General features: G+C 40.1%; 1 protein-coding gene across 1 annotated transcript in view; it reads right to left on the reverse strand.

Annotated features, from left to right (window-relative positions):
* Window positions 1–5,248: 5,248 nt before the first annotated feature.
* ZNF536 (zinc finger protein 536) overlaps window positions 5,249–12,597 on the reverse strand; it is a gene marked incomplete at both ends in the record, with an annotated part of 207,877 nt that continues 200,528 nt past the window's right edge. The window contains one exon of the mRNA XM_083370307.1: window positions 5,249–5,484. Coding sequence (XP_083226433.1) covers window positions 5,249–5,484 — 236 coding nt within the window. The remainder of the gene's footprint in view (window positions 5,485–12,597) is intronic.

Genomic DNA, 12,597 nt, shown 5'->3' on the forward strand with positions numbered 1-12,597 from the left:
CTGGGTGGGTGTGGCCTACTGGGTGGGCGTGGCTAGAGTGGGCATGGCCAGCTCTACATCCTTCGCATCAAGGGTGCCTATGGGGGCCTGGGCAGGAGTGGGACAGATCTGAGGGTCTCTGGCAGAAGGAGGGTCACTGGGCCAGGGCCAAGGCAGAGGGGGCCGTTCCCTCACTGTTTCCAGGATGGCTTCGCGGGCCGCATGAAACCACTTCGCGGGCCGCATCCGGCCCCCGGGCCTTGTGTTTGACATGTCTGCTTTAGAGTGTATTTATTTATTTCTTAAAATACTTGAGAATGCTATCCTGGGCCGCGTGAAATCATTGCTTTCAGTGAGATTTCCTTCCTGAAAGGTGTTAAGATTGTAGGCTGGTCGGGTAGCACCTATGTCAGAAACACTTTAGTGTCTTTGTTTATATCTGAGTGCAGGTTACAACTTACAATCACAACATTGGGGTCCAACTTTTCTCTTTGGCTAAGCAAGTCGTTTGTGAAGTGAGTTTTGCCCCATTTTATGACCTTCCTTGCCACAATTGTTAAGTGAATAACTCAGTGGTTGAGTTACTAACATGGTTATTCAATGAATCTGGCTTCCCCATTGACTTTGCTTGTCCGAAGTTGCAAAAGAGGTTCACATAACTTTGGGACAAGGTTGTCAAGCGTCCGAATTTTGATCATGTGACCCTGGGGCATGCTGCAACGGTCGTAAGTGTGAAAAAACAGTCATAATCACTTTTGCAGTGCCGTTGTAAACTTTGAACAGGCGCTAAATGGATGGTTGTAAGTCTACCTGTACAAAAAACAGACTACGTACAGGAAAAATGAGGGGGGGGGGAATTTTATTTATTTTTATTTTTATTTTAATCCCATTTATATCCCGCCCTTCTCTGAAGACTCAGGGCGGCTTCCAATTTAAGCACAAACCAATGTGCTTAGCAATAGCCTTCATTCTATGTATATGCCTGCTTATTAGGGCTGTCTCTAATATTCTACAACTTTCTGTTGCTGTAGGTTGCTTTGCAATGGATGGGAGTTTAATTTATCTGCAACAGTATAACAGCTTCCTTATTTCCAAAAGCTAAATGTATCTTTTATATAAAATGGTCAATGTCTTTCTTTTTTTCTGTAATGCAGCCACAGCATTGTGAAAATTGTTACTGTGTGCTAAAATTTCAACACTCTTTTAATTAAGATATACCTAGGGACGCGGTGGCTCAGTGGGTTAGGACGCTGAGCTTGTCGATCAGAAGGTCGGCAGTTTGGCGGGTCGAATCCCAAGTGCCGCGTAACAGAGTGAGCGCCTGTTACTGGTCCCAGCTTCTGCCAACCTAGCAGTTTGAAAGCACGTAAAAATGCAAGTAGAAAAATAGGGACCACTCCGGTGGGAAGGTAACAGCGTTCCGTGCGCCTTTGGCGTCTAGTCATGCCGGCTACATGGCCACGGAGACGTCCTCGGACAAGCGCTGGCTCTTCGGCTTTGAAATGGAGATGAGCACCGGCCCCTAGAGTCGGAAACGACTAGCACGCATGTGCAGGGGAACCTTTACCTTTACCTATTTACCTGTATATAAAGAGACAGATTTAGATATTGTATAGATTTGTTCTGAAAAAGAAGGAGATAGAACAGTTTACAAGTCACTAAATGGCCCAACTGTGACTTGACTGTTACCAACTTTTTCCCCCAAAATGGACAAAACAGCAGGGGGGGGAGGAAACTGTGACTTTCTAATAAACATAAATAAGTTAAAAAAAACCCTTCACTTTATTTCCCCAGAGGCAGAAGTTTTATTGAGTAAAACAATGGATAAAACTGTACTGCTTCAAAGACATTTTTATTCTAACAGCAGAAAGAAAATAAGATAAAAACAGTCATTTTCTGGCAAGCGGAAACGACTTTTAATACTTCTATACCAGAATAAAGTTCTGTCAACTGATGTCTTATAATAATAAATAATGACCAAGAATAAACTTTAAATACAAAGGTTTTTTTTCCTAATTGTTACAAGCATAGCAACAAAATCCTCTACTCTATTGACCTCAGAATCTCTCCAAGATATATATATATATATATGTATATATATATATTCTTTTGCTTAGGAATGTAGACAGTATTTTGACCAATATCACAGACTACAGAAGTTACAGGGGGAAAAACTTGACATGTTTAGATATGAGAAGCATGAAGATATTCGGAAGCTGACAGCATTTTCACGGCTCCTGTCACTCGTTTGTATTCCAAGTTACAAATGTTCCAGGGTGGGAAAAAAATGGGTGGACGTTGGAGGCAAAAAACCATGAGGACAGTAGCACCAGACTAAATGGATTCAACACACACACCACAAAGAACAGAGAGTAAAGTTTCCAGTGTCACAAACAGAATTATTGCCTGTCGTATCTGAAAATGCTCAGAAACCATGAAAGGAGCTGCAAAAAAGTGCAAGAAAATGGAATGTGGGATTCTTCTCTTTTTTTAAATTCTCTCTTTTTGTTTTTCTCGCTAGGATACCAAAGGCAGCATCGAGACACACACACACACACACACACAAAAAGAGCAAGCGACTGAATCACAGTCACCAAAACACGGTAGTGCAGTTAAAACCCTAAAGCTTGCTACAGTCAGAAAAGTCCTCCATTTACATGGCGATCCTTTCCTTAGGATCGTAAGAAACAGTTGCATTCAGTTGATCAAGTTGATTTAAGTAAGGCAGTGAGAACTAGACTAGGAAAGAGACAAATCAAAATTAAAGCCAAAATGAGGAGAGAAAAAAAACCTGCTTGCCCTTTACCACTGGAGCTACGCAAGGCGACCTCAGTTTATCTGAAGTTTCAATAGGATGGGGGTTGGTTATATTTGATTTCATTTTTCTGACAATAAATTGCAAACGATAATCCTTATTAACCTGAGAACTTTCTTTTCTTCCTTTTTCCTCTTCACTTTCTCAGTCTCAGGACCGCTACGAATTTTATTTACATGTTTATAGAATTTCCTTTTTTTTTGTCATCTGCTATAGGCAGAGGGACGCGGTGGCTCAGTGGGTTAGGACACTGAGCTTGTCGATCAGAAGGTCGGCAGTTTGGCAGGTCGAATCCCGAGGGCCGCATAGCAGAGTGAGCGCCTGTTACTCGTCCCAGCTTCTGCCAACCTAGCAGTTTGAAAGAACGTAAAAATGCAAGTAGAAAAACAGGGACCACTACAGTGGGAAGGTAACAGTGTTCCATGCGCCTTTGGCGTCTAGTCATACCGGCCACATGACCACGGAGACGTCCTCGGACAAGCGCTGGCTCTTCGGCTTTGAAACGGAGATGAGCACCGGCCCCTAGAGTCAGAAACGACTAGCACACATGTGCGGGGGAACCTTTACCTTTACCTTATAGGCAGAGGTGAAATTTTTAAGGTTCTCAGGTTTTAATCTGTACTCCTAGCCTCCAATGATATATCATCTTTCTTTCTTTCTTTCTTTCTTTCTTTCTTTCTTTCTTTCTTTCTTTCTTTCTTTCTTTCTTTCTATCTATCTATCTATCTATCTATCTATCTATCTATCTATCTATCTTTCCTGAATAATTTTGTTTTGAGGAGAAATTAATACTTATCTATCACTGGGAACAACACTAATTCCACTGTTCACAAAGGAACGGGCTGAAAAGCTCCACAATTTTGTTATTCCAACCAAAGCCATAAGGAGCTATAACTGTCTTTCTTCTTTCTTTCCTTTTTTCTTTCCATTTAAGACTTCCATTAAAATTATACCCAAAGCTTCTTAGATGAGAAGCAACAGACTTCAATTTGGAGGGGCCCAATTAGTAGAAAAAGCTAAAATTTGCAAAAATATAGAACATGCCTTTTTCCCTCCTTAGAAAAACAAGAAATATTTCTAACACTTCTCTTCCATGCTTTTTTTTTGTTCTTTTTTTTTCTTTTCAGCCAAGACAAAATTTCAAAAGTTTGGAAAATTCTCTTCTCCAATAAAAAAAACCAAAAAACAAAACCTTTCTCAAAATACCAGGTTGCTTATTGACAACAAAAAATTAAACCTCTCTGAAAATGAATCTGATGTGGGACTTCTTCATTCCATTTTGCCATGGAAGAACTAGTTATCTGCGCTGATCTTTCCTCCAGATAAGGCTAAATAGTTGCCCTAACTAATATGTTCTTTAATAGGCATTTCTAAATCCCTCTATCGCAACCTATTTTGGGAGCAAGACAAGAAGGAGGAAAAAATTTTTTCCCCCTCAATACTTTAGGTTGAGTTAGAAAAAAAACAAACACATCTCAGCCCCAAAGAAAGTGTACAATAGATGAACAGCTTCCTATTGATTGCAGGAGTTTTTTCCCCACTCTAAATTCCACTAATTTATCTGGGTGGCTGTCAGTGGGTGTGTCTGTAGGTCTGCCTGTGTGTGTCTGTGTGCATCTTTTGAAAATTAAAACGTAAAAGCACAATCCTTTTCAATATAGGTCAGGACTGACCGTGGCTTATGGACAATCTAGAATTTCTCCTGTAGTGCAGCCAAATTGATTTTCTTTGCAGTGACAGCTCCGGTCAGCCTGGCACCATTTCAGTCAACCCACACGTCTCATTATTATGCTAGGCAAATGACAGCGGTTGGTGTCATATTAAAAAGGTGTTTTCAGCATTGAAAACACAATCCCTCTTACACACACACACACACACACACACACACACACACACATTCCCACCATCTTCAAGGCAACGGGAAATCAATATCCAATGGTATCCATTTTATTGTTCCTGGTAAGAGCAGTATTGCTGGGGGAAAAAAAAAACTCATTTTCACATTGGAAATGTCTTTCTTTCTTTCTTTCTTTCTTTCTTTCTTTCTTTCTTTCTTTCTTTCTTTCTTTCTTTCTTTCTTTCTTTCTTTCTTTCTTTCTTTCTTAAAAAAAACTTGCAATGTCCTCAACTTTGGGGGTGAGAGGATACACCCATTTGAGTTAAGAGCCACCTACTTGTTTGGAAGTATTTGTCGCTAGCTAACAGTGGAACAGCCATTTTCAAAGAATGGATCCCCCCCATCCCACTTTTTTCCCATACATACATACACACACACTGTGTGTGTGTGTGTGTGTGTGTGTGTGTGTTTGTTTGTACATGCTTCTGAGCATTTGCACAATTGGAAGGAAGGACTGTCCCCAGAAGGCCATTTAAGCACACACTCTGAGATCCAAATGCGTATTGTAAAATTGCAAAATAATATTGCGATACACCGTTTGAGTTTGTTCGGTTGCATTATTCGTGAGACTTGCCGCCTCCCTCGGTTAACTCCAGTGAGTTTCCGGCTTTGACAGTGGAAGTTTCTTCTAAAGTCCCAGACGTCTCGGAGTCAACTCTGGAGCGCTTGAATCTGCGATCGGGGTACTGGCTGTTGTCAAAAGGCATGCGATGGACACAGAGAACGTGAGTCTTCAAATTTCCCTTCTGGGAGGCACTGTAGGGGCAGTATCTGCACTGGAAAGGCCTGTGACCTATACAACAGACAAAGGTCAGATTAGTTTGTGCTCGCATCTTTTTACCTTTCTCTCAGTTTGTCATGCACCTATGTTTGAGTTGATCCGTGCTTGTTGGTCTAGGTTTATACATAACCACTGTCTACCTGTGCCCTCTTCACCCAGGTCCTCAGTTTCACATGCAGCTTTAGTTGTTGTTGTTCAATCACTAAGCTGTGTCTGAAGATGCATCTACTGATGGCTACCGTTCTAGGTGGACAATGGGGTCTAGAGACCATAACGCTTTGCTGTAGCTAAGTCATGCCCAACTCTTCACAACCTCATGGACCGTAGCACACCAGGCCATCCTATCCTCCACTGTCTCCCAGAGTTTGCCCAAATTCATGCTCCTTGCACCAATGACACTTATCTCACCATCTCATCCTCTACCATCCCCTTCTCCTTTGGGGTTTCGCTTCTCTATGATAGGCAAAAGTATGTGTCTATATCATGGTTTAGGGACATTCTCACTTTTCAGCCTTTGCAGCCATGTCTGATCCTTGCCCCTCCCTTCCCTGGCACCTACTCATCAGGAAGGAAACTGGAAGATGTATCTACTGATTCTAGGTGGAAAATGGAGCACAGGACTATAGCACTTCAGGGCTCCCTGTCTTCCATGGTCTCCCAGAGTTTGCCCAAATTCATGTTCATTGTGTTAATTGACACTTTCTCACCATCCCATCCTCCGCCATCCCCTTCTCCTTTTGCATTCAATCTTTCCCAACATCAGGGTCTTTTCCAATGAGTCTTTTCCATATGCAGCAATGTTAGTTTATTCTTACAAGTACCTTCAAGGTGATTCTAACCGAGAAGTAATCCCAATATAGAAAGCTATAAAGTCAACCCATAACTACAATGCAACGTTCAAAAATGCAAACTGTAGGGTAATGAAGATCATAACACCACGGACATTTCCACACTAATTTTTACAATGGGTTTGACTTGTGCTGAGCTTATCTGAACGTGTTGTGAAGAAATACACAATTCTGTGCCTCACAACCCTGGTGGGGGGAAGCTATGCCAGATGTACTACTAATAACGTACTTAATCTTTGAGAACTATTGTAGAATTTCTCCTCTTCCTGAAAATCATTCCGTAAAATGGTTTTGCCACCTCCAATTTCTTTGTCCCTGGATAGATAGAAATTGTCTATGCAGGGAGAAAGAGAGCAAAGCTCTAATGCACAGTGCAGTCCTTTTGTATGTTTGCTTCTTGCGTAGACCACATTTTGTTTGAGATTATTCTGGGCCAGCCTAAAAATTCATGTATCTGGCTTGAGAGGTTATGTTTCAGCAATCACATTTCAATTTCAACTATGCTGGGAAGCTGGTTGATGTGTTTTACCGGAACATTATAAGCTTTGTCTCTCAAATTAACTTAAACCGGGGCCATCTGAGGTCAAATGCACTTAGCTTACTTTAATTTGCTAAAATGAATGAATAAATAAATATGCCTGACCATCTACATAAAACGCCAAGGCTATTGGACAACCTGATCTATTTCCCACACATGAGGAAGAGTTATCTGCCTTTGTTTCTGCTTGGGCTCTCTGCACAGATGCACAGAAGCCTATCCTTTGCAACTCTGTGGCAGACAACCATGAACCTCCTCAATTCTATGTTTGTTTGATTCATATCCCACCTTTTCATTCAGGAGCTCAAGGTGATATACATAAGCTTAGCAAGTTGCAGTTTAATATAATAAAATAAGAGAGGGAAGGGATCTTGGAGATCTTCTAGACCAACTTCCTGCTCAAGCAGGAAAACCTATGCCATTTCAGACAAATCACTCTCCAGTCTCTTCTTAAAAGCCTCCAGTGATGGAGCACCCACAACTTCTGATGGCAAGCCATTATAAAGTTATAAAGGTTCTTCCTATTTGAAATTGTGCATGCATGGAATTTTCTTGAAAAAGAAAGAATTAGTGCCTTTTATAGACTGCATGTTCCTCTCTATAACAGACAGGGAACAACTCTATGCTAAACTGCGGCTTGCTAAGCTTATGTAGCCGTGCATCATGTTTTACTCTTTCCAAGGTGATATCTTTTGTCTTAAGATAAGATGCTGTGTATTTCTGGTTCATGTCCATCTCACCTGCTTTTATTCATATATTAATTCATTTTACATATCAAATTGCAGTTTTCTCATCATTAAAACTGAGTATGGTTATAAACTGATAAACTGAAATGCCAAAATGCTTTTTTTTTTGTAAAAAAAAGCATTACGTGATTGTTTTTTAATGGAACAAACTCTTTTTGAACCTTAAACTACATGACTTAAAATACATATTATCCTAAAAATCCTATCCTAAAATTACTTTTCACTTGAATTATGAGTTTAGTTTAGGCATCATTCTTGAGCCAAGAAGTATATTGTAATATTTAGTAAAGAAAGTAAAGTTTCTTTTCAGGTTCAGAACTGGAAACCTCATTAACACGCCCGTATTAGCTGGTAACATTGTAGAAATCTATTTCTTCATTTTTGAGGTTCCTAAATGACAACATTTTCCAGCCAGATGACTGTGATCCAATCATGCATTCATTTTGGAAGTGTAAATTAGGATACTTCCCATTCAGTGGAATGGATTGAGATTAACACTTAAAACCCTCCTAATTTGCTTCATTGTATAATTCAAATGAACATTATAAGAGAAGATAGCTAAGATAACCTTTGCCATTTTTTCTGCGTACGCAACTGGCACACATTCAAATGAAATTTTGATGACCAAGTAAGAAAAACTATATAAATTATTTTCTCATTTGAACATCAAAGGTGCCTGAGAAAACTCAACACAACACAACCAACAAACTAGAGATAGCTATAGCTCAGGAATCTTCGTCAAAAACGGCGAATGGATAAACTGCTCTGTGGAACTTAAGGCTGAACTTGCTCATTACCTGCTAGACCTATAGAATCTATAGGTCTACCAGGTAATCTTTACATCTATAATGTGCCAGGGATTTTCTGGAATCCCTGAAAACTCCTGACACCTATTGGCTGAACTGAAGGGATGCAAAGAGATGCTTGTGAACATTCTATCTTTCTGAAGAAAGTTGTCAACAATAACACGTTTACCATAGTTAGAGTGTCAAAAAGAAAGAAAAGAGAAAGACAATCAGCTGAGACAGTCCCACGCAGGCAGACATTCGAGAACCATGGAGTCCAGAGTTGATGCAAAGCCTAATGGTCATAGTTCCTAAAAATAGGGAGTCAAAAGCTGGGAAGCAGGAATAGAACTGGGAAAAGATGCCTCCTTTCCCTTTGATCTTGGTGTTCTCTCCCATCCTTCAAAGCTGTGACTGAACTTTAGTTTTTGTAACTCGGGGGGGGGGGGGGTTGGGGCTGATCCAAATGACCTCATCTGGTTTTGTGGTTATTTTGGAGATGTTTTCAGTCTTGGCATAGGGTTCGAAATTAAAATAAACTTCTACATCTACACCTCATCCATAATGCATGACCTAGCAACCTAACAAATAAAGTGCAAAGTAAACTATGGATTAAACATTATTTTTACCCAACACTTTTTTTGGTGGCCAGCTCTAGAAAACAATCCTTGCTCTATTTTTCAATATTTATTTCCAGACTTCTAGATCTACCTAATTGATGCCACTGACTACCATCGAGTGAGCAGGCTTAATCAAGAGCAAACATTATTCTAGATTAGCTGTAATTCATTAAGCACTTACCCAGACGTTTGGGTGGGGGGTGAAGGGTCAGATAACTAAGTAGTACTTTTATCATAACCCTAAATGCTTTCCTTTGCATCTCTACTTGGAATTAAGCCCCATATCTCCCCAAGAAGCATCCTTAAGACTTCAACATTGGCATTTCACATCCTCCCCTCCCATCTTACAAAGACATCTGAAGACAACTGTCTGCAAAAATGTATGGTAGTAGTTACTAATTAATTCAACTGTCTTAAATGAGCAGGAAAAGCATTAACTCTCTGCTCTGGGTTTTTTTTTTCCCTATCCCCAACTTTTGGGGGCCATCAAATTTCACATTGTGAAAAGTTAAGTACACAATAAGTTAATTTGTATTGTCACTGTGCTCTGCCACAGTGGTAAAGAGCATATCAATTTTTAATCCAGTATGAATAATATATAGTTATGTATACGCAGTGAGGGTCAAAAAGTATAAGAGCGATAGAAGTGTGCTGCACAAGAAAAGAGGGGAAAATATTCCTGGAGATCTGTCTTACAGAAGATAACAACATCTGCAATTGGCTGGTAACTAGGGGCCAAAGCAAAGTGCCCATTTCTCCTGGGTAACACCGTCCATTAATTACTGCTCAAAACTGGTTGCGGGCTGCAAGATCTTAAAATAACCAGGCATAGATAAGGAGGCATGCAATTTATACCATTTTATCAGATGGGAGTCGGAGAGGATTTGGAACTGTGGGCTCCTATTTTTCAAGACATAGATCACACACAGAGTAGCTGGGATGTATGTTCCCACCATTTGGAAGATAAGGTAAAGGTAAAGGTAAAGGTTCCCCCGCACATGCGTGCTGTCGTTTCCGACTCTAGGGGCCGGTGCTCATCTCCGTTTCAAAGCCGAAGAGCCAGCGCTTGTCCGAGGACGTCTCTGTGGTCATGTGGCCAGCATGACTAGATGCCAAAGGCGCACGGAACGCTGTTACCTTCCCACCGTAGTGGTCCCTATTTTTTTACTTGCATTTTTTACGTGCTTTTGAACTGCTAGGTTGGCAGAAGCTGGGATAAGTAACAGGCACTCACTCTGCTACGCGGCACTTGAGATTCGACCCACCAAACTGCTGACCTTCAGATCGACAAGCTCAGCATCCTAACCCACTGAGTCACCGCGTCCCATTTGGAAGATACTATAAGGGAAATCAGCAGTGGGTTGCGCTAGCACAGAAAGTCCAAGCATGAGGGGAACTCAGGTAGAAACATGTGCAAACATGAGAAGGGTGTACAAGGAGTTCTCAACTTACAACCAGATCACTTAGGGACAGACGTTTCTTTCCCAATTGTGGTCATAAGTTGAGGACTACTTGTACACCCCTCTCATGTTTGCCTGCAGCCATTCTAAATGAATTTTTTTTGGAACAATAAGAACTCAATAGAATAGAATCAGAATAACATTTTTCCCCTCCATCTCTTTTCTTGCACATCTTAGCGAAGAGATAGAATAGCAGATTTAAGGAACATCTAAATTTGGTAAGGTAATCAACATTAAAGGATGTTTAATCTAAAAGGAAGAAGTAAACTTGTACATCTTTTACAGAATGGCCCTGCTTCTTTGACTTTTCGATCTTAGAAGTTAGAAATTGTCGATATTTTGGTATTCCTCCCCGAGGTACAGTTGTCATTTTAACCCATTTAAGTTAACACGCACACACACACCATCCAAAAATCTCTGCCTTTAAAATTATAGGAATGAAGAATTAAAGATGGATGGATTATCTATTTATGAGTCTATGCATCTGTCTGTCTGTCTGTCTATCTATCTATCTGTCTGTCTATCTATCTATCTAATCTATCTTCATGCATTCATCCTGTTAGATACTGGGTTCGTTGCTTGATTGACAAAACGAGGCGAGTGAGTTCAGCAAGAATCATTCTTTATTTGGTTTCAGGAACTGAACTGAGAAACAGGGCTGCAAATGCAGCAATTTATACCCTGTCCTCTAGGCGGTGGCCAATAGGTTTAAAGCAACCTATTGCCACCCTAGAAGCAGCCAATGGAGGCGCTGGAGATGGGTTGTCTGAGGAGCTGGGAGCCGTTAGCCAGCTTCCCTGCTTAAGCAACCTTCCAGCAGTTAACCCCACGTGATATACTTAAGTAAGACTAAGCCCAATACATTACACATCCATCCATCCATCCATCCATCCATCAATCATCTCATAGATAGAAAGACAGACAGGCAGATAGATAGATAGACAGATAGATATTTTTACAACTTTTGCCATAGTCACATACAGGATTTGATGATTTGATGACTTCTAGTTAAGTGACAGGGAAGATCTAATGAAAGGTTATAATGAAAGTTGGCAAAATTATGTTGCTATCAGTAACTGACCACCCATGGTTAACTCCGAACTGAGGTATAATTGCATCTGTCTATTTTAGATAGCTAGACGACTAATAAAAATTCATCCTGATTCAACATGATCAATTATTTATACCAATGGATCTCTCTTTTGATGAAAGAACTCATTGTATTCTTCAGAATCATCAGAATCCATAACGGTCTACTTGAGGAAATTCTTCATAGAGAAGAAAATGATTGAGGACATACATCTCTGAATTGCATCCAAATTTTCATGAGAATCAACACATTACCTCCTGTAATTCTATTCCCTTTAATATCTACTAATTTATTGGTATCAATAAGCAGCCATTATTTTAAAGCATGGCAGATACCCACATATGAGAGACGGTAATCAACATTAAAGGATGTTTATCTTCATGGTCAAGGTAAATTAATTCTGACTTTTTTAATGAATACCTGGTCTGGATCCAAATTCCACATCCTATTGCACCAGGGGGAAAAAACAACCTAATCTTTGTCATATTAAAATGCACATATGTAGGGTTTGTTCAGAAGTGTAAAAAAGACCATTAGAACAGTCATATGGCTGAGATGAGGAATTAATTCCAGATTGTTACGGGTGTACTAATAGCAGCAAAATCATGGCTCTCTCCCAAAACAGCAAGGAACGGTAATTTCAAAGAAAAATGCCAATAGTCTATTACTCAAAATGCCTTCTGCTCATCCCGCTATGCTATGTTTTATTGTTTTGCGTATTTGTGTGGATGTTGTTTACACGCAGATGCAAATAGAAAATGTATCAAAATAACACTTGCACACATTCATGGATGCTAAGATTCAGAGAAAGACCCAAGAAATAATGATGGTCCAACCATGAACATTAAAAACGATCAAAGGAGCCATAAGTCAAAGCCCAGGAAACATCTATTTCTTTTCAATACAATGTAAACCAGCAAACAAATGAATTAGAAATGTGCAGACAAATGCAAAAATTTACCCTCTAGGTTTCTTCAGGATTATTTTGGCAGTGCTCAAAATTATATGGAACTTTCACTCCAGAAGGAAAACAGTCAC

This window comes from Vipera ursinii, assembly GCF_947247035.1.
Source record: "Vipera ursinii genome assembly, chromosome: 10".
Taxonomy (NCBI): domain Eukaryota; kingdom Metazoa; phylum Chordata; class Lepidosauria; order Squamata; family Viperidae; genus Vipera; species Vipera ursinii.